This window comes from Citrus clementina, unplaced genomic scaffold, assembly GCF_000493195.1.
Source record: "Citrus clementina cultivar Clemenules unplaced genomic scaffold, Citrus_clementina_v1.0 scaffold_5, whole genome shotgun sequence".
Taxonomy (NCBI): Eukaryota; Viridiplantae; Streptophyta; class Magnoliopsida; order Sapindales; family Rutaceae; genus Citrus; species Citrus x clementina.
Window position 1 is genome coordinate 41,559,047 of NW_006262201.1, and position 17,914 is coordinate 41,576,960.

At 35.6% G+C, this 17,914-nt stretch overlaps 4 protein-coding genes and 1 non-coding gene across 10 annotated transcripts; all 5 read right to left on the bottom strand.

The window, feature by feature from the left end:
• Positions 1-1,840: 1,840 nt before the first annotated feature.
• On the bottom strand, positions 1,841-3,947 carry LOC18041644 (transmembrane and coiled-coil domain-containing protein 4). Its single transcript, XM_024182891.1, has 8 exons — positions 3,806-3,947; positions 3,620-3,711; positions 3,261-3,348; positions 3,070-3,191; positions 2,620-2,679; positions 2,438-2,520; positions 2,208-2,358; positions 1,841-2,124 (listed from the first exon to the last, which is right to left on the bottom strand). The coding sequence occupies exons 1-7, from the start codon at positions 3,926-3,928 to the stop codon at positions 2,264-2,266; spliced, it is 663 nt and encodes a 220-aa protein (XP_024038659.1). The 5' UTR covers positions 3,929-3,947; the 3' UTR covers positions 1,841-2,124; positions 2,208-2,263.
• A 138-nt stretch (positions 3,948-4,085) lies between these two features.
• Positions 4,086-4,851, bottom strand: LOC112097647. The gene is made up of 4 exons (XM_024182889.1): positions 4,773-4,851; positions 4,530-4,677; positions 4,241-4,315; positions 4,086-4,152 (listed from the first exon to the last, which is right to left on the bottom strand). The coding sequence occupies exons 1-4, from the start codon at positions 4,840-4,842 to the stop codon at positions 4,116-4,118; spliced, it is 330 nt and encodes a 109-aa protein (XP_024038657.1). The 5' UTR covers positions 4,843-4,851; the 3' UTR covers positions 4,086-4,115.
• Positions 4,846-6,663, bottom strand: LOC112097648. The gene is made up of 3 exons (XM_024182890.1): positions 6,609-6,663; positions 6,222-6,298; positions 4,846-5,508 (listed from the first exon to the last, which is right to left on the bottom strand). Exons 2-3 carry the CDS (start codon positions 6,267-6,269, stop codon positions 4,933-4,935), a joined length of 624 nt encoding a protein of 207 aa, XP_024038658.1. The 5' UTR covers positions 6,270-6,298; positions 6,609-6,663; the 3' UTR covers positions 4,846-4,932.
• A 948-nt stretch (positions 6,664-7,611) lies between these two features.
• Positions 7,612-11,222, bottom strand: LOC18041645 (DNA-binding protein HEXBP). Of its 6 annotated transcripts, none has more exons than XM_006435037.2 (4): positions 11,160-11,222; positions 9,310-9,517; positions 8,371-8,463; positions 7,612-8,287 (listed from the first exon to the last, which is right to left on the bottom strand). In XM_006435037.2, exons 2-4 carry the CDS (start codon positions 9,444-9,446, stop codon positions 7,726-7,728), a joined length of 792 nt encoding a protein of 263 aa, XP_006435100.1. In that variant the 5' UTR covers positions 9,447-9,517; positions 11,160-11,222; the 3' UTR covers positions 7,612-7,725. The 6 variants fall into 6 exon arrangements, with proteins under 6 accessions (XP_006435100.1, XP_024038654.1, XP_024038653.1 ...); XM_024182886.1 differs by having other exon boundaries at positions 9,310-9,676; XM_024182885.1 differs by having other exon boundaries at positions 9,310-11,003.
• Positions 11,223-15,607: 4,385 nt separating this feature from the next.
• Positions 15,608-15,680, bottom strand: TRNAE-CUC. Its single transcript has one exon. It is a non-coding gene; the product is annotated as a tRNA-Glu (tRNA).
• Positions 15,681-17,914: the final 2,234 nt, after the last annotated feature.

The following is a 17,914-nucleotide window of genomic DNA, read 5'->3' on the forward strand; positions in this document are numbered from 1 at the left end:
CTTGAGTATGCGTGCCATTTACCATTTCATCAGCAGGTCTTAGCTCAGCAACTGCCACTGCTAGAAATAAGAGAACCCAGAAACTTCTCCTTGCTGTCTTCGACATGATCATTTGATTTGTCAACAGTCACAACTTCAAAGTTCGCGAACTGTTGGCTTTCTCTTTATATAGAGCGATCACCTTGATGGATTATATGGGGTGCCATTGGTTGGCAGCTACAAGTGGGATCCACTACTACTTATTAAGAAACTCAGGACACAATTCTTGCTATGTTATGTTGCTCTCTTCTCAAAAGGTTCGTTAGAATAAGAATGAGATTCCTTAGACAACACATTTGTCCCCAGCTTGTATTGCAACGAACAACGAGCATGCTGGGATTCTCAAACCGTGGGGGCACCACCCAACAAGCAACCCACTTACATGGCACGCTTGCACCCACTCTCAGTTACTAGTTTTTATTAGTTAAAAAGACAACTTGACGATTGAAATGGAATTATGGGCACTTAATCAACTCCAATTTCCTGTAATACTGATAAAAAAGGACCGAAATAAACAGAATACTTTAGTTTGATCGATGCACGATCCTTTTGGGGCTTGAAAGGATAAGCCGTGCATTATTTTATTGAAATCACATTCACCTAAATTAAAAATTGAAAGGCATTATATGATGTGATTATGATTCTATGTACCGAAAAAGACAGATGAGCCAACAATAGACAATGGTCCAGTTTCTAGCTACCATTGGCATTTGGCATTTTGCGTCTCGTTACCAATTGGCCATAGCCGTTAAGCCAGCAAGTTCTGCACATTGCTTGACCTGGACGTTTGAGATTGAGTTCAGTGTGTATTCCAGACAATATTACGAGCAGAGAGAGCTGGTGGGGTGTCACCTATTAATGCATTCCTTATACGGTACAGAAAAGTCTGTTGGCGCCATCATAGTTACAACTTTACAGTAAAATGAAAAAAATTTAGTGAACTTGTGGTGCCAAAGGATTCATGCTCAAGTTTTGAGCAAGTACCTCATACACGTTAAATTCTTTCCTTTCCCCACTCATGTCCTCTCTAGGATTAACTGATCAATATATAAATAAAAGGAAGTTGGGACCCCGAAATTAATTAATTAATGATCGAGCAGATGATGAGATTATTTTATTTAATTAATTATTTTATTTCCTTTCTCATCTTTTGAAGCTAGTACCAAACTACTAATTGATTAAATTATTAGTGAACTGGGTTGTGAGCAGCTCTCTCCCTCTGAAAGCAAACGTACGGCCCCACTTAGTATCGCTGCAATATTATGCCAGCATGTGACTTACAAGACATGGATGTAATTAGATGAGATTGATGGTGTCTGAATATAAATTATTTGGCGACTAGAGCCGATCTTCTGCTGAGAGCATAATGCCCATTTATCATACTTGATTGAAAACAACCAATAAATAAAATAAGCTGATGTGAAATCGAAATCTCAATGTGCTGGTGAAATTAGGTTACCGAATTTTTATGCTCACGGGTGTTTAGATCGTGTGGTTCTAAAAACTGGGTAATAGCTCTCCAAATCAAGCTGTTCCAAAATTTCATTTGTCATCCAAAGGTAGGAAGAGTGGCTTTATGTAAGTTCAGTAACATCCATCCGCAAATCCAGTTGAAATCAATCATCTGCATGAGACCTTTTGCAAATGAGAGGGAATTCAGCACTTACTATTAACCGGTTGAATTCCAGCCAATCCATCAGAAAGTAAACAGGACATGCGAAACGATTAAGTCATGTACAGTAGAAGCAAAAAATATAGTTAAAATATGCTAGCTATTTGAGCTTACACATGCATAGTGGAGATAACAATAAAGATAGTCCTGAATGGGAGAAAACTATATTATAGTTTGTCATTTACCCGGCATTCAAGCTACCTTGAATTGTGAGTTTTGATTATATAAGGTTTTCTTAACCGCACACTTAACCTAATCACTGAAGAATGCATAAAAAGCTAAATTGCTTCTTGCCAAAGCATGGATAAACACAACATGCTTATTGGTCTATAATATGATGGCAAAAGATTCACTTGCAGACGAGTCATACTTCGATTACCTCCAAGTCACCTACCTTGCACAGAAAGCAACTCCTAGCATCCAGTCATTAGTAGAATAAGCATTGACAAATCTCCCAGCTACCATCTACGAAACAATAGCAAGTCTTAGTCTATACCTCTTAAAGGACAAAAGTCGTGGGGACAAAAGTCGTGGGGACAAATATACTAGGAATTAATCAAAGGCAAACGCCTTCCTTGCATCCTCCCATTTTTCATCTTTAATTGAAATTGGTCGTCCAAGAAGAACAACCATTTCAACAAATCCAGCTGCAGAAATAAAAAAGCAGTAATTGCAACAAACAATCAACCCAGCCAAGTGAAATATATAAACAAATGGCAATCATACCATTGTCTCCTGTTTCGGCCAGACATTTGAGACATTTAAAAATTACTGGGGCCCCCAGCGGGAAGCCTACTAGAGTAACAGGTCTGCGCATGAGTGGAGGAGCTAAGGTATAACATACGAGGGAATAGTAATTACACAAAAATAAAATAAAATAAAATGACTGACTGCGGGATCATTTGCACCTATTTCCTTGTAATCCCTTCGTCAAAACTTCAGCAAGCAGTTCACTAGCTTTGTCAGATCTGAAATTGAAGAGAGAGGGAGATTGTAACACAAGCATTTCTTGCAACAGATAATTTAGAATTTAAACATGAACCATGATAAATGGTCTTCAAGAGAAAAACCTAAATCACTTGATATTTGTAGAAACAAAATTTTAGTGCATACTGTGATTTATAAACTAAAAGCACGTAGCTAACCTGGCATGCTTAACATTAAATTTGAAAGCAATCTATATTTTAGAAACCTAACAAGGAGATAATAGTGTGATTGGAATGAAGATCTCATTCCGATATCTTTTAACCTTCTGTTGAGTTCATCAGGTAAGTATAAAGAAAATCACGAAAATGCTATTTAAACTATCTTCTTAACTTAGAAGGTTTTCTACACCAATGAAATAAAAATGTACTAACCTGACAACTGCAACTGCCCGTTTGCTGTCTATGAGATCAGATGCTGTAACCAATGTTGCTGGCAGAGCAAATGCCGATACAAGTGTGCTTAATACAGTCACCATGGCACCTTTGCTTATCAACTTCACCAATTTCTGCAGCAAGCAAGATTGTCAAAAATGCTCAACTGTGGTAATGGTGACCACAAGCACAAGATTCATCAAAGTACTTGAAGTCAGCCAGTCTTCTATTGCTGTGCTCAGAGCAATCAATTTGTCAGACTCCCACCACAGGGCATACCTAAATATTTATTAAATTAATATCAGTTACTTTAATATAAACAAATGAGATGCAGCTTGTAGCAAATGAAGAATTATTGATACCAGATTAATAGTAGATTGAAAAGGCCCACCACAAATGTAATATCAATTAATTATAGAGATAAAGGAAGTTCAAACTATATTCCATGCCAGAAATGACTGATGCATGTCTTGTGCTATAAGCATGTGTCCCCCTTTTTATTTCTGTGGCAGGGTTGGGTACGACAGAAATGAAATCATGTATTTCTAACCTCTCCAAGTAATCCTTATAACCCTCCCAAGGCTGGACAAAATGTTCTTGCTCAAAGACAAGTCCAGAGATCATAATACCGACTGCTAAATGCTGGAGAGAAGATTAGACATGATCAATAAGAAGATCATGAGATATTGTGAAGTGAGGCTACAATCAAAAGAGATCCTGGGAGTATAAAACTCACTCCTTGTTTGTGATTCTGTACAATATCTTGGAACTCAAATTCGTTGATGCTCTTAATTCTTCTAGCCATTTTGCTGCCTGTAAGGCTAGCTCCAGAGACGCAAAAAGAGCAAGTAAATAGCATCCACCTTATTCTATTTTCCCTTCCAATTTTAAATTAAAAAAAAAAAATACAAGCATTGACAATATAACTAATCTGACATCAAGTAAATGAGCATCCTCCTTTCTTATCTCTCCACCAGGGGTATCATCTGACATTTTCGTCACCATAAATCATCATATCTTCTTAAGCTAGTTCTAATCTGACATCCTCAGTTCATAGATTGATTCCTTGAAGTGCCGTGACCCCTAGAAGAATGTATGAAAAATGCCACAAGATTCAAAATCAACAGATCACAGCCTTTTTCAAATGTACAAGATATCCATAAAATCAAACCTTCCAGTTTCAGCTATCCAGCTCCAATTTTTGACAGAACACTCTGATATCCTTGTATTATTTAGTCTCAGAGTCCTTAGGACAACAGATATGAAAGTGCTATTCAGGGTGAATCGTATAGAAGTTATAGAAAGCATCTCCGCACATAAATTGAGTATAATTAAAAATGCTAGAAACAAAATTTAGATTGCCTACTGCAATACAGGGCTGCACTTAGGCAATTCAGCAAAGTGTTCAGGAAATCCCAACAACTTTGAAGATGAAGTCAGCAGTGTCACTTCTACAATACCTCCAAAGCAAGCAGCAACAGCAACTGAAACAGCAGCTGATCCCATTGCACTCGCGGCTGCAGCAAATCCACTCGCTCCAATTGCAGGGACAAGACTTCCCAAACCTAGGAGCTATAGCACCCAATCCCTGTGCAATTGCTGGGGCAGCTAATCATGTTAAGAGTCAAAAATAACTTCAACAAAAGCATATTATCACAAATTTCTATTGATAAAATATCTGGCCAACCATACAGAAGTATTACCGCCAGTAACTGCCATCACAGTTACTCCAGTTAGAGAAGCTGCACCAATGATACCTCCAAGCTTCCACATGGTCCAACTGCTTTCTGAATTTATTATTTCACCTTCCTTTTCAACTTGCTCTTTGCCCTGTAGCCACTATGGAGCAAGCAGCTATTGTCTCTAGAGCTTCCAACAAAACAAAATATTCTTGAAGAAGATGTAAGGTATAACTTCAGAAGACAAATGGCAATTGCGAGAGGTCCTCATACAAGTGCGGTAAACAAAATTATTTGAAAGCATCAGTGCTTTTGCGTGCATTTGTAAAGCAAATGCCACCAAGCAGCTATACGAAATAAATATGACTAATAATTTCAGCAGAAAAACCATTTTTATCCATTTGATATTGAGCCATGTTAACAGCACTAGTAAAGCCACACGATGCCTAGCATCATAGCCCTTTTTTAGAGAACAATTCTTATCAGCATCAGTATTCTCAGCTAAACAAGCTGAAAGAAGCTCGTAAAGGACTGTTACTTTCTTATGGCACATCAGCAGTGTATCCCAAGCAGAGACTGATTTTGTCTTGACATAACAATATTTCTCATGGCATTCAATTTCATACTCATTATTTCCACAACCATCCACCGAAGAGATAGCAGAGCTTTCCATATTAAGCAGCAGCATAGCATCAACAGATTTGGTGTTCATTCTTTCTGATGAAGTTCCATCACTTCCCTCTGAGAGTAATGTCAAGAACTGTGATAAAATAAATGAGTAATGATACAGCCACAAACTCTTGTACAAACTGACGTGGCATCAATTCATTGGTTGAATGAAAATATAAATTAATAAAAACAAATCATGTGGGCCAAGTGATATTTAATTCAACCAATCTTATCACGACACATCAGTTTGTACAAAATAAGTTTGTACAAGAGTTTGTGGCTGTATCATTACTCAAAATAAATATCATACTCAACTGCAGAATGGTGCAGACAAAGCATTTCAGAACCACATCAAATATGATCAACAAAAGATCATTTTATAGACCATCTTAGGAGTAAATCAATAGGTAGAGAAACACCTTTCCTGCTCTACTACAATATCCCCTCTAACTTTAATATTAACATTAGGCCTCAAATACTAGACTATTTGTTTAGGATAATAGTATCTCACTCTCACACACACTCACACAAATAGATAGTTTTACTTAAAAATATTCAAAAGTCCAATCATTCTACATCAAAGCAACACTCAGTAATAAAAAAGAATAAGTCATTATATCCCAACTGAACTCTATTCAACTGAAAGTCAGAAGCAACTGTAAGCAGACCTAGTTCACTAACTGTAATGAAAGTAAGTCCCAAACTTTAGTAGTTGCTAAAGTTAATAATCACCAAATAAAAGCTCAAAAACAATAAGTTCCTCTTTCTTTGCTAATCCAAGTAATTCTAAAGGTTTATGCATACCGCTTTAACATGGTGACTGACTTGTGAAGAAACTCCAGCAGTTTCCATAAGCTCATGCCTTGTTTGATCATCCAATCCTAAAAAACAGCTCAAAAGTCCAAAGCAATTAACAATAGCAATTTGTCTATTACAAAAGCCGAATTCATATATACATAAGCAATACATTCTACATTCCAGCTACATCAAATTTACAAAATAAGCCCACCACTGCTTGTACTCCAATTCCAATCCCTAATTTCTAAAGACCGTAAAGAAACCCTAATTTGCTCAATAAACCAGTCTCAAAACAGATCATATTCCAACAATCAATAAATTAAGTAAATATGTTAATCCCGATGCAAATGAATTATGAAAGTATGGAAAGAAGAGTACTTTTGCACATGTTACCAAAAAATAGGCGAAAGTAAACTAGCCGAGGATGGTCTGAAGCCGAAAGCTCTCGTTAGCGCTCATGCCTTGCTCATTTATTAGAGGTACCAGAGAATATGAATGCCGCGTTCGGTCAAGTTGTGACTGGTGAAGTGCCAGAGCGAACAGCGCCGCCGCTGCGTACTTCTGTCTTGGGGTCAATGTTGATGTCTCCATGACTCCGAGATCGATGAGCTACGGCATCTGATTCTGCCATAAGCTGCAAGTGAAACTGAAGGAGATTAGGTTGTTGTGCGTGTTCACGAGCCAAAATTGGAATATGCTGATTTTTGGAGTTTCGGCTCTTCCGCGTGACGTTGATGCTTACCGTCGTTTAATTATTAGCAACACTCGATGATAGAGAGAATAGATTAGACTCCTTCAAAACGACTAAATTAACCGCCATTGCCTTTTTCTTCTTCAAAAACATTAACGGTCACTGGCGGGTAGAAAAAACTGGCACTTTCTCCACGATACACGCGGAAAACTTAACAGCGTAGTAATGTCATATGAGTGGCGACAACAAGTGGATCCATCTACTCTTTGCCGTTATTGGTTTTGGGTTTTTGTTTTTTTTTCCCCTTTCGATCCAAAATTTGTTTGTCTAGTAAATTTTTACATGAAAATACAACATTTCATTGGAGCGTTTGTATGATATTTTTGAGGGGAAAAAATATAAGATTAAAACACCCGGCTTTCTTTTTAATAAAGAACTACATCTAGGTTCCAACAGAACAGTTAACAAATACAAGAATACCTTCAACCCTTCCCTTCGATACTTTCTTAGATAACACCCATCACCTCATTGACAAGTCAAGTATAAACTCTACAAAAAAAAAAAAAAAACGAAGATTTCACGGTCAAGCCTCAGCTACCATGGGAAAAACCAATGTACCTACGCGACCTGAAACCACATCCATAGCAACAGAGCACCGTGACAAAAATTCAGTTACACACAGCTTAAACTATCCCAAAGAAATAATTTTTTAGGCAATAAAATTGGTCGAGGCTCTATTATAGTTGCTGAAGAGTTAATCGTTAAGACTACAAGCAGCAAACCAAATACAAAAACTTATGAGCTCCAAAGCATGCCAACTCAGTACCGCCGGTATCCACGGTCAGCTATTCTCCCCGATGGACACTCATATGCCATATGACCCCTCCCTCCACAATTGCGGCAAATGATCAAGGGTCCCACACAATCCCTGCTCATGTGGCCCATCTGGTTGCAGCTCCTACAGATCACATCACGATATCCAACATATCTTCCACCACCACCGCCACCATCACCACCGCCACCACCGCCTCTCTCACCAAGAGAATCACCCTTTGGGCACTGTCGAGCCACATGCCCAGCTATATTGCACAAATTGCAGACAGGCTCATTCTGACAATCGCGTGCTATGTGGCCTGTTTTCCGGCAATTCTTGCATGCTTTGTCATTGGTACAGTCTGCTGCAATGTGCCCCGGCTTGTAGCAATTGTTGCAGAGTCTCAAGTCCCCCCCTGACTGCACATGAGTCGAGCAGTCTCTAGCACGATGTCCAGTTTTGCCACAAGAGTGGCAGATGCCCTCGTTGTGACAGTTGCTTGCCATATGTCCAGGTTCTCGACAATTCCAGCATCGTGCCTGCGTGGTGCATTCTGATGCGATGTGCCTGAAAAGAAAATATTAGATGGGCAGCTCAATTGTTGGCAATTGCAGTAGTTCTATGATGGTAATGCAAGAAGGTTCCATTACCCAGGAAGACCACAGTTGTTACAAACAGCAACATTAGGGCACTCTCTTGCAAAATGACCAGGCCGCTTGCAGTTGTTGCACAGATTGCCTTGGCTAGAGACATATTAAACAATGAAAGAAGCAGCAATTAAAAAAAATCTAGAAGACTTGCAATTTCAATCAACTAATGGATAATTATCTAGAGACACAATGTTTACTTAAGCAAAAAAAATAAATCTCACAGAACTCTCACAGATATATCTTCAGAGAATAACCAACTAAACCATTCTTTTACATCCTAATACTAAGAAGGATTCACTTTCCCGAATTAAAAGAAGAAGAAGAAGAAGAAGAAGAAGAATTCAGCATCTGATCAAGGCATCAAGCTAAAGAAGAAAGAATGTTGATGCTCAGAGGCAAAAAAGCAAAGGTTGCAGTCCAACAAGGCATCTAACTCAAAAAGAAAGCTCCAATCAGGGATTTGGAGTCTAAATCCCTTTCTCAAAGCTGACTAAATTAACTCAGTCTAAATCCTCATCAGTTTCTTCTTCACTTGGTCTGTCTTCATACAAACAATAGAAGAACCCAGCCTCATGCAAAGGCAGTGAGCCACAACAACTAAACTCATTCGTGCCCCACAGGAATCATGCTCCCCTGTGTGACTGAGTACACCCTCCACCCTCTCCAAAGAGCAGAAGTTCAGAGTAGTTCAGGAATATTACAGTATGAAGTGTAAAAAGTAGAAAAGGGAACCACTGGACAAAGACAGATACAGAAAAATTGCCTTGGAAGCCAGAACATGAACTACAAACAGAAGATCCCAAATGACACATTTTTCAAAGATGCTCATTGATTGTTTATCTTTAATTCTTATTAAAAAAAAAGGCTATTCCTTTCCTCTTTAAGCACCAATATTCTGAAAAACATATAAAAATAAAAGGCCATTAGAAAACCAAGAACCTGAAACTGCGACGTGTTTCTCTCCTTAAAGGAGGGTCGCAATAGGAAGAGTGTCGAGATCGGAACCTGCGATCTCGTGGACTCCTACTTCGACTCCGACTCCGGCTCCTGCTAATGCTCCTGCTGCGTGAACTCATGTTTAAATCTCCTATTAATCACGTAAAACACCACAGATCCACAAATACACCACCCCCACAACACAGCTTTCCTGTCAACATTAATCACGCACCCAAAGATTATCTCCATTGGACCACTTCTTACTCTTACCTTCAAATGCATGCACCAAATTCCAACAGTAAAATAAAATCCTTTTCTGATACCACCTTTCAAATTACAATCACCAAGTCCCAAAGCATACCATGTATATCTACAAGGACACATTTCCTCAAGTCAAACATATCCGCATTGGCTTATTGGAAAATCATTTACCAGTTGCACTCAGCCAGTATTAGTGTTTAAATTGAAGCACTATAACTAAAACTTAAGGGACAACAACCCTACCATTTAACAATTTATCCAGAGATGTGAGACGGACCTCCCCACTTCTCACAGGCTTTTTCTTGGTTTCGTATTGAGAAATATTTGACTAGATTTTATCAGCGAATATACTCATACATTAAGTTACTCATAAATTTTTTGTGAACCACATAAATTGATTCTTCCTAAAATGCTTTCTTTTATAAAATCCAGAAAGTTCAGAACGGTTCCTTCAAGCCACAAATAACTTCCTCACAGAGAGCAGAAATGCTTGCAAACTCGTTGAAAATTACTATAAGGACCCAAAAGGACTGACACACCCCTTTCTCCCAAGACAGGTGCATGCAGTATCGAGGGAGGGAGACACCATTATAGCAAAAAGCAGGCACATAAAATTACACTAGATATATTAACTCAGCCAAATTCAAGTATAAACAGGATATGTGACATTAATCATGTTGACAGCTCGAAGACAAAAGAAGTTCAGCAAAGCTTAGAATGAAGTAAATTTTTCGCTGATATATTTCCTATAATGCATTTATGCTAAACTAAAAACTATAATGCAATCACATCAAAACATTATATTACAATGTGCTGCAGGAGACACGAAGTGATCGTTACACCAAAATTGTATGGTCTGTAAGTTGCTCTGTAACAAAAGACCTTATGAATGGTAACTTAGTACCCTGATGTGGTAATTTATATCTACAAGGTAGGAATATAATAAATGCATGTATCATTGAATTACGCCACCAGCTAGTAATGGTTAGAGCATTATTCCGAGTAATGCATACATTGAAAAGCCATGAGAAGTTATGAAGCAAGGATCAATGATCAATACTACACGAACAAACCACAGAAACACATTGATAACGCATTCCAAAAATGGCCGCCATAGCTGGAACACTTTTGACGCAAAAGATGGAGAACAAGTTGACGACACAGCCAGGTAAAATAAATAATCTCAAGATTTATAAATTGGGAGTGTCTCACAGTAAGTTTTACGAACATAAAAGCTGACCCCATCACTCGTTTAATTTTGTTTAGATAATGCCAATTACCTCATGAAACTCAGAACATTCTTCAACATGTATGCACTGAGTTCAACAATTTTCTTCCAATTTAAAAGAAAAACAAATAAAAAACTGGAAACAAAGGCCGTCTACAGATCTGCATCACTTCTGTCCCCAAAAGTATCTACTTCTTAGAATCTTCAACTAAAATAGGAACAAAACCCTAATAGATCGTGTTAATACAAGAGTAAACAATTGATCGCGAAGTAACCAGACATTAAAAGAGAAAAATGATAAGAAGTAAATCAGAAACGCAATTACTGTGATATAAAAGGCTCCAAAGACACAGATTTTACAAACCTTTGCTAGAGAAGAACTTGCGCGGATGCTATATTTTGCAGTGAAAAGTAGAAGTTATTTTATATTTTTCCATTTTTTATCGCTTTCGAATTTGATGTATTTAGAAGCATGGGCTCCCAAATTTAGGTTTCTATGGGCCAGTGGTGGGCTTTTCTTCGGTGATGCTTCTGGCAATCACGCTGACCTAAAATAAGATTGACTATTATTTGTTTTTTACACCTCTTTAAAATCCTTATATAACCCCATTTTTGTGAAAATGGTTATTTTGCTATTGGAATTAGACAATTATGAATTTTTAAAATCTTTACATTCGTAAATTATGAACCCTCCCATCTTTAAATCTTAATTTATGATATAATTATTTTTTATAAATTTAAAAAATTTTCAGATAATGAAGAAATGAATTACTTAATGATAAGATTTTTATTTTTAAAAAATTACATTTAAAATTTGATTAGTATAATGTTTTACCATGTTTTGCAATTTTCATAATTGTAACGCCTATAAATAAAATAACGGGATTTTGTGAGAGTTTTAAAGGTGTGTTCGGAGTAAGGAATAAGGATGACAAATTTCCTTGGAGGTCCCCAAACCTGTGGGTATACGGTTCATTTGACTCGGATATAGGCCTCCAAAATGGTTTAAAAAAACTTCAGGTCTGATTTTGGAACAGACTCGAACCCTATTTTTATTTCGGGTAGGGTTCAGGGATTTCATTAGGCCCTCGAACCTGACCCATTTTGAAAATGAACAAACATTTAAACTACCTTAGTTTAAAATTGACTAAAACAAAATTCGCCGAGTTCCTCTTTTGTGTCATCTCAACACTCTCGTCAGCTCTCCATAAGAAATTGACTATCGTCGACTGCACAGACAAGTTACTGTTTGCTTTGATATTGTTCTTGCTGTTACTGATAGTTGAAATTTTATTGGATCAGTTCGTAAATGAATTCTCTTATAAATTGTGGAGGATTTAAATAATTTAACGAAATTCTTTTTCAAATTTCTTACTTTATATTTCCTCTTTCATGTGATTTGATGTTTAACTAAATTTGTGAAACTGCTGCTTGAAAGTTGAATACACATACACATTGAATGAAACATTTAAACTGGTGCAGATTTAGAAAATGAGAAGAAATTTAAATCAGAAAATTTTTCTCTCCTTATCTTGTTCACAAGTTTTCTTATATTCATAAATAATTGTGATGTTTATTTTGCTCAGTAGCTTGGAGTTATCTATTTTTTTTATTTAAAAAAACTAGGGAATGCGCACCATTATACTTCGCCACCACATTTGGAAATTTTCAAAGATATCTTTTATTTAGCCCCGCGCTTTAAAATTCGGGTACGGGGCAGATTTTCGGATCGCGGGATCCGATGAAGTTTGTAGGTGCCCCAAAAACTGAACAGCAGAAGAGGAAGCACCATGACCAAGAATCAAAAGAGGAGAAGAGAGAACGGAAGGTATTTATGTGTTATTCCAGAATTCGCTGTATATTTTTTTGCATTTGCCACATAGTAGTATGCGTTACTGTTTGTGGACAGTCTTCTTGCTTTTTTCAAGATGCTTGCAAAATTTCAAATATTGTCTTAGGTTGATGTTGTTTATCTATGTACGCTTAAATGTGATTTGATAAGGACATGCACCGCACGCAGACTGCAGTGAACGAGAGATGACGTGGAGCTCAGTGAGCTAAAAAAGAAATAAATGAGCTGTATAGGTGTGAAGCACAACGTGCTCAAAATGTTGTCGCTATCTCTTGCTCGTCTTCCATTTATCTGATGTAAGTATTTTGATCATCAAATGTTCTTTCAATTGAAATTGCATCATGAATAAGAAATTTGGATGAATATTCTTTTGGATTATTTAATATCAAAGGATATTGCGTTTGTGAAGCTTGATTGAATAATGCTCTAATAATCAATTGATTAGAAAACTGATTGCTCATTTGTTTTAAAATAGGTGAAATTTGACATCAGATTGTCACTTAAGGCAGTGTGATCATGCAGCAGGTTTTATTTTTCCTTTTTTGGAGGTCAATGTTGATTCCAAAACAACTTGATCACAACTACAATCTTTGACAAGCATAGGCACCATATGACTACCCATCCTTTATTGCCTTCCAAAATTGGCATAGGAGCAGGAAATTGATCTCGCTTGTTTAGTTTAATGTTTATTATTTTATTTTTGGTATGCTTATCTCATGTCATAATCATAAAATATGTTCTAGGTTTCTGTGAGACCTCTTGTCATTGAAAAAGAAAATGCAAGACCGACAAATGAATAAGTAGAACTGCTTATTGTTGTAGCCAGTGGTAGAACTCTTCTATCACACACTTTTTGGTTCATATTTATGCATATTTATTTATGTCACCTTACACAGTTTGGTCTTATAATTTGTTTGTTCGTTGTTTCTTTGGAATGAGATAATGATTTTTTTTTTCTCTCATATTCTTATCTTGATATATCTATCTATTTGTATTCTTCAATGTGAAGCATATGAGATTTACTCCAAGAAAGGGTGAATAGACATTTTCCTTATAATATTGTTTATAGTGTAGAATTTTCCTCGATAATACAATTGATTAAACTGAATCCCAGATGAAACCTTTGTTGTTTCTTGTTTGGATGATACCTAACACAATTTACTAAAGAAAAACTAAAGGGAAAATCTTTTTTATAAACAATATGATAAAGTGATAGTATAAACCATTGGCAATATATTTTAGGATTGCAGTTAGTAGAATACGTCACTAATCCACACAAGTTTTTTTATCTTGCAAGTACATACCTGACAGACTCGTTAAAATAGTTGTAAGAAAATTAATGGTTGGATTATAAGAACTAAGACTGCTGCATGATTGTACTAAGGCAATGAAGCAGTGTTGGGGAAAGGAAAATCAAAATGAAATGAATAGGGAGGAGAAGTGTGACTTGACTTTTCTGAACGAAGAGCCGGGGTAGAAAAGCCTCTTCTAGATCTTGGTGTTGGGTTTCAAGTTCCATATTCTCCAAAGCTTGGTTCGATTTAGTCATGCTTTTTGCTTCCCTGGTTCTAGATCTTCAAGTGGATGTAGAGGAGGAGATGATGCGGAAGCTGTAGGTGATAATGGAAACAATTTAAAGATGATGATTATTCTGTAGCTATCACAACGAACAATGTCAATATAACTAGCATAAACACACATATAATGTGCCCAACTAACCTCTCAGTTAAGCTTGACGTGCTTGTACTGCGTGTTTTGTGCATCATTCTTGAAAGATTTTACACTATGCCTATTGTTTTGTTCAGCAACTAACCCTCATTAGTTATTTTAATTTTAGTTGATTTCTGCTAACAGTTGTTGTCTTGGTTAGAAATAGTGTTTGATTAAATTGATCCTTCTTTGCACATGAAATAGATGATGCTTCATGAGATGTTTTTCACAAAAACAAACTTCAATTTTGACTTCTTGACTCTAATTTCAATTGTTGTTTACCATTTCATTGCTAAAGAAATGTGCTAGCTGGGAATTCTTTTTTTGGGGGGGGGGGGGGGGGGATGCAAATGAAAATTAAATAGATAATGTCACGCACATTAAATTCATCAGGAATTTAATAATAATCTGCCATAAGTCAAAGCACAAACTTCCATCTTAATTCCTAAGATATTGGAGAGAATCGTAACTAATTTTATTTGTTAATTCATAAAAGCAATGCTACATCTTAATTTTTTATTTCAATGTGGCATTCATTAATTGGTTAATAAGATAATATAATTAGTTCACTTAGATCTTATAAAGAATTTTCACCACTTAATCAATGATAAATCATTCGGGATAAAATGTGAAATAAAAAATTTGGAATATCTATGGTAAATTCATTAAAGTTAAAAAAATGTGTGATATTAGACCCTTCATTTTATTTCATATATTATTTTAAAATTCCATTTAATTTTATGATTCACAGAATCTGCTTTATAATAAAATAAAAAAATAAATATATAACAGCTAGTTCTTACCAATATTATTTCAAAAATACAAACTAAAAATTCTCGTTCATGGAAGAAAATCACTCCCATTTTTTATTTTAATACTTTAAATGCCATAGTTTTCTATTAGAGTGTTTTTAAGGTGGCGTGATGTACAATTACGGAAGTGCATGATTGAAGATGGAAAAGCCGTTAAGAGCTTGTTCCTTCATGAAATTTAACCGTTCATCTTTTTTTGTTAATGTCCTTTTACTAATTTCACATAAATAAAATGGAAATTAAAATAAAAATGATTAAATGCTTTATATAAATTTAAAAATAAAATGAAAAGGAAACATCCATCCATATTGAAATTTAATCCACACTCTACCAGTTGGGCTTTCCTCTTAAGCTTTTAGGCCCGTTTGACTTGCCCTTTTGCTTGAGTGATCTGCACAAAAAGCTCATCCGCCGAAATAAATAGAAAAATTATAAAATTTCCATTGCCGGGAATCGAACCCAGGTCGTTCGGGTGAGAGCCGAATATCCTAACCAACTAGACTACAATTAGCACTAACAAAAGTATTTTTAGCATAGCATAATTCTTATGACTTTTCCGGGCTTTTTGGCCAACAAAAGACACGTAAAACAAAACATTTTAATTTTTATGCTACCGTAATTGTAATTTGCAAAGACAAGAGTATCGGTTGTTGGTTCATAATCACATAGATAAGCTATTTGCAATTATTAATTATTAATATTATTTGAATGATTTTTTTTTGGTATATAATATATTATATAAGCGATTGAGACCAGTTTAGTTAGGATTTATTTTGGTTAGTTTCAAGTTGTTATTTTTCCCTATAAGTTAGTTATCCCTGCTGGTTGTTTCACTTAATTAATTTGAAATCCTACACATAACAGCACAATATCTATAGAAATTATCTTATCTCCTGAATTTCTTTTAGCATGATGGCTAAGATAAGTAAGTTTCATTTGAAATTCTTGTTCCTTTATGCACATTTCTTGTTCTCGATCCTTTTCCAAATTCTCATACTTGTTTTTGGTTAACTTAGGCTCTGAGAATCTTTGATAGCATTCTTGTCATCATCACTCTAGGCGGCGAGTTTTTGCTATTGTTTCTCAATAATCAGAGATGGCACACCAATAGGGTACGATGATGAGTTGCTTTAATTGGTTTGTATTTGTTTTCTCATTCGTTTGTGAGAGTAGAAACCTAAGGACGTTTGAGAGAAGATTCTTAGTTTTTGGCATTAACCCAAACACTGAAAAACTATGTGGAAGCTTTTTGCATTTTCTGGAAAAGGTAATGGGCTATCTTCTCGTAGTTGGGATTTTTTCACAAATCTTTGTTGGCCAATACCAGGAAATCAATGTTTCTTTGTTTGGCACTAGGCTTAAGAGAACAATGAAGGGTACATGTTTGGTATGTTTCAGTATCTCATTCCTGAAGGTTGTTGAGGTTATGCAGAGAGTGTTTTATGGGGTGCTGAAAGGGCCATGCTGATGTCACAACACAAGAATAATAATCTTTAACGATGAAAAAAATTTCATCGCAATAAATACTTTTTAGCAAGAAAATTTTTTTCCGTCACCAAAGATATAGCATAAAAGTAATATTTAATATTTTTAGCGATAAAAAAATTAGCCGCTAAAGAAGGGCTAATGTGACCACAAATTTGTTTCGTCGCCAAAAAATGTTAGTCATAAAAAAATTATTGGCACCCAAATCTTTAGCGACCAAATTTTGACATATTGCTACAAAACTATTCTTAACAAAAAGTGTATATTCAATAACGAAAATACACTATACTGCGACGTGATCATCGCTAATTCCATCTATAGCGACAAAAGAATATTTGTTGCAAAAGGTGGTTTTAGTGACAAACATCTTCGTTGCAAAAGCTCATTATGGCAACGAAATTATCTTCGTCACTAAAACCACCTTTTGCGACCACAATGTTTCGTTACAAAAGGAAATTTGAAATATAACATTTTTTATCTTAAAATGTGCACTTTAGTGATAAAAAAGTGAAAATTTAAAAATTTTGGTGAATGACTTTCCACCAAAATTTAAAATATTTACCAATGAAAATTTGATTCGTCGCTAAATGGGCACGTTTAGCGATAAAAAATTGATTTTGTCGTTAAATGTGCGCTTTTAGCGATAAAAATTTGAATTTCATCACTAATAAATGTGAAAATTTTAAAAAAAATTGGTGGATGACTTTCCAGTAAAATTTAAAATCTTTAGTGACGAAACTAAATTTCATCGCTAAATGTGTACTTTTAGTTACGAAAATTTCATTTCATCGTTAAATGTACACTTTTAGCGATGAAAGTTTATCAATTATAATATCATATAATATGAGTTAAAGTTTGAACAAAATAGATATCTCATTTTTTGTATCAAACGCAAAGATTTCGTGGTCATTCTTCAACCGATGCAAAATATCTCTCACAAAGATGCCATTAGTTTTCTTTAGTGTGCCTCCACAGTGGCAACGCTCTTATGATGACCTCCATTTGTCAGTGTGAGATGAGTATATACTAAATGAAAATAGCAATCCCCAGCTGTCACAGTTTTCTGCCGTCTGACCAATTTAAAACTAGTTGCCTAATCTCATATAATTAAAAAATAATAATTTCAAAGATTGACTTTCATGTAGTCACTAAATGTGCACTTTTAGCGATAAAAATTTAAATTTCATCACTAATAAATGTGAGAATTTTAAAAAATTTGGTGGATGACTTTCTAATAAAATTTAAAATCTTTTATGACGA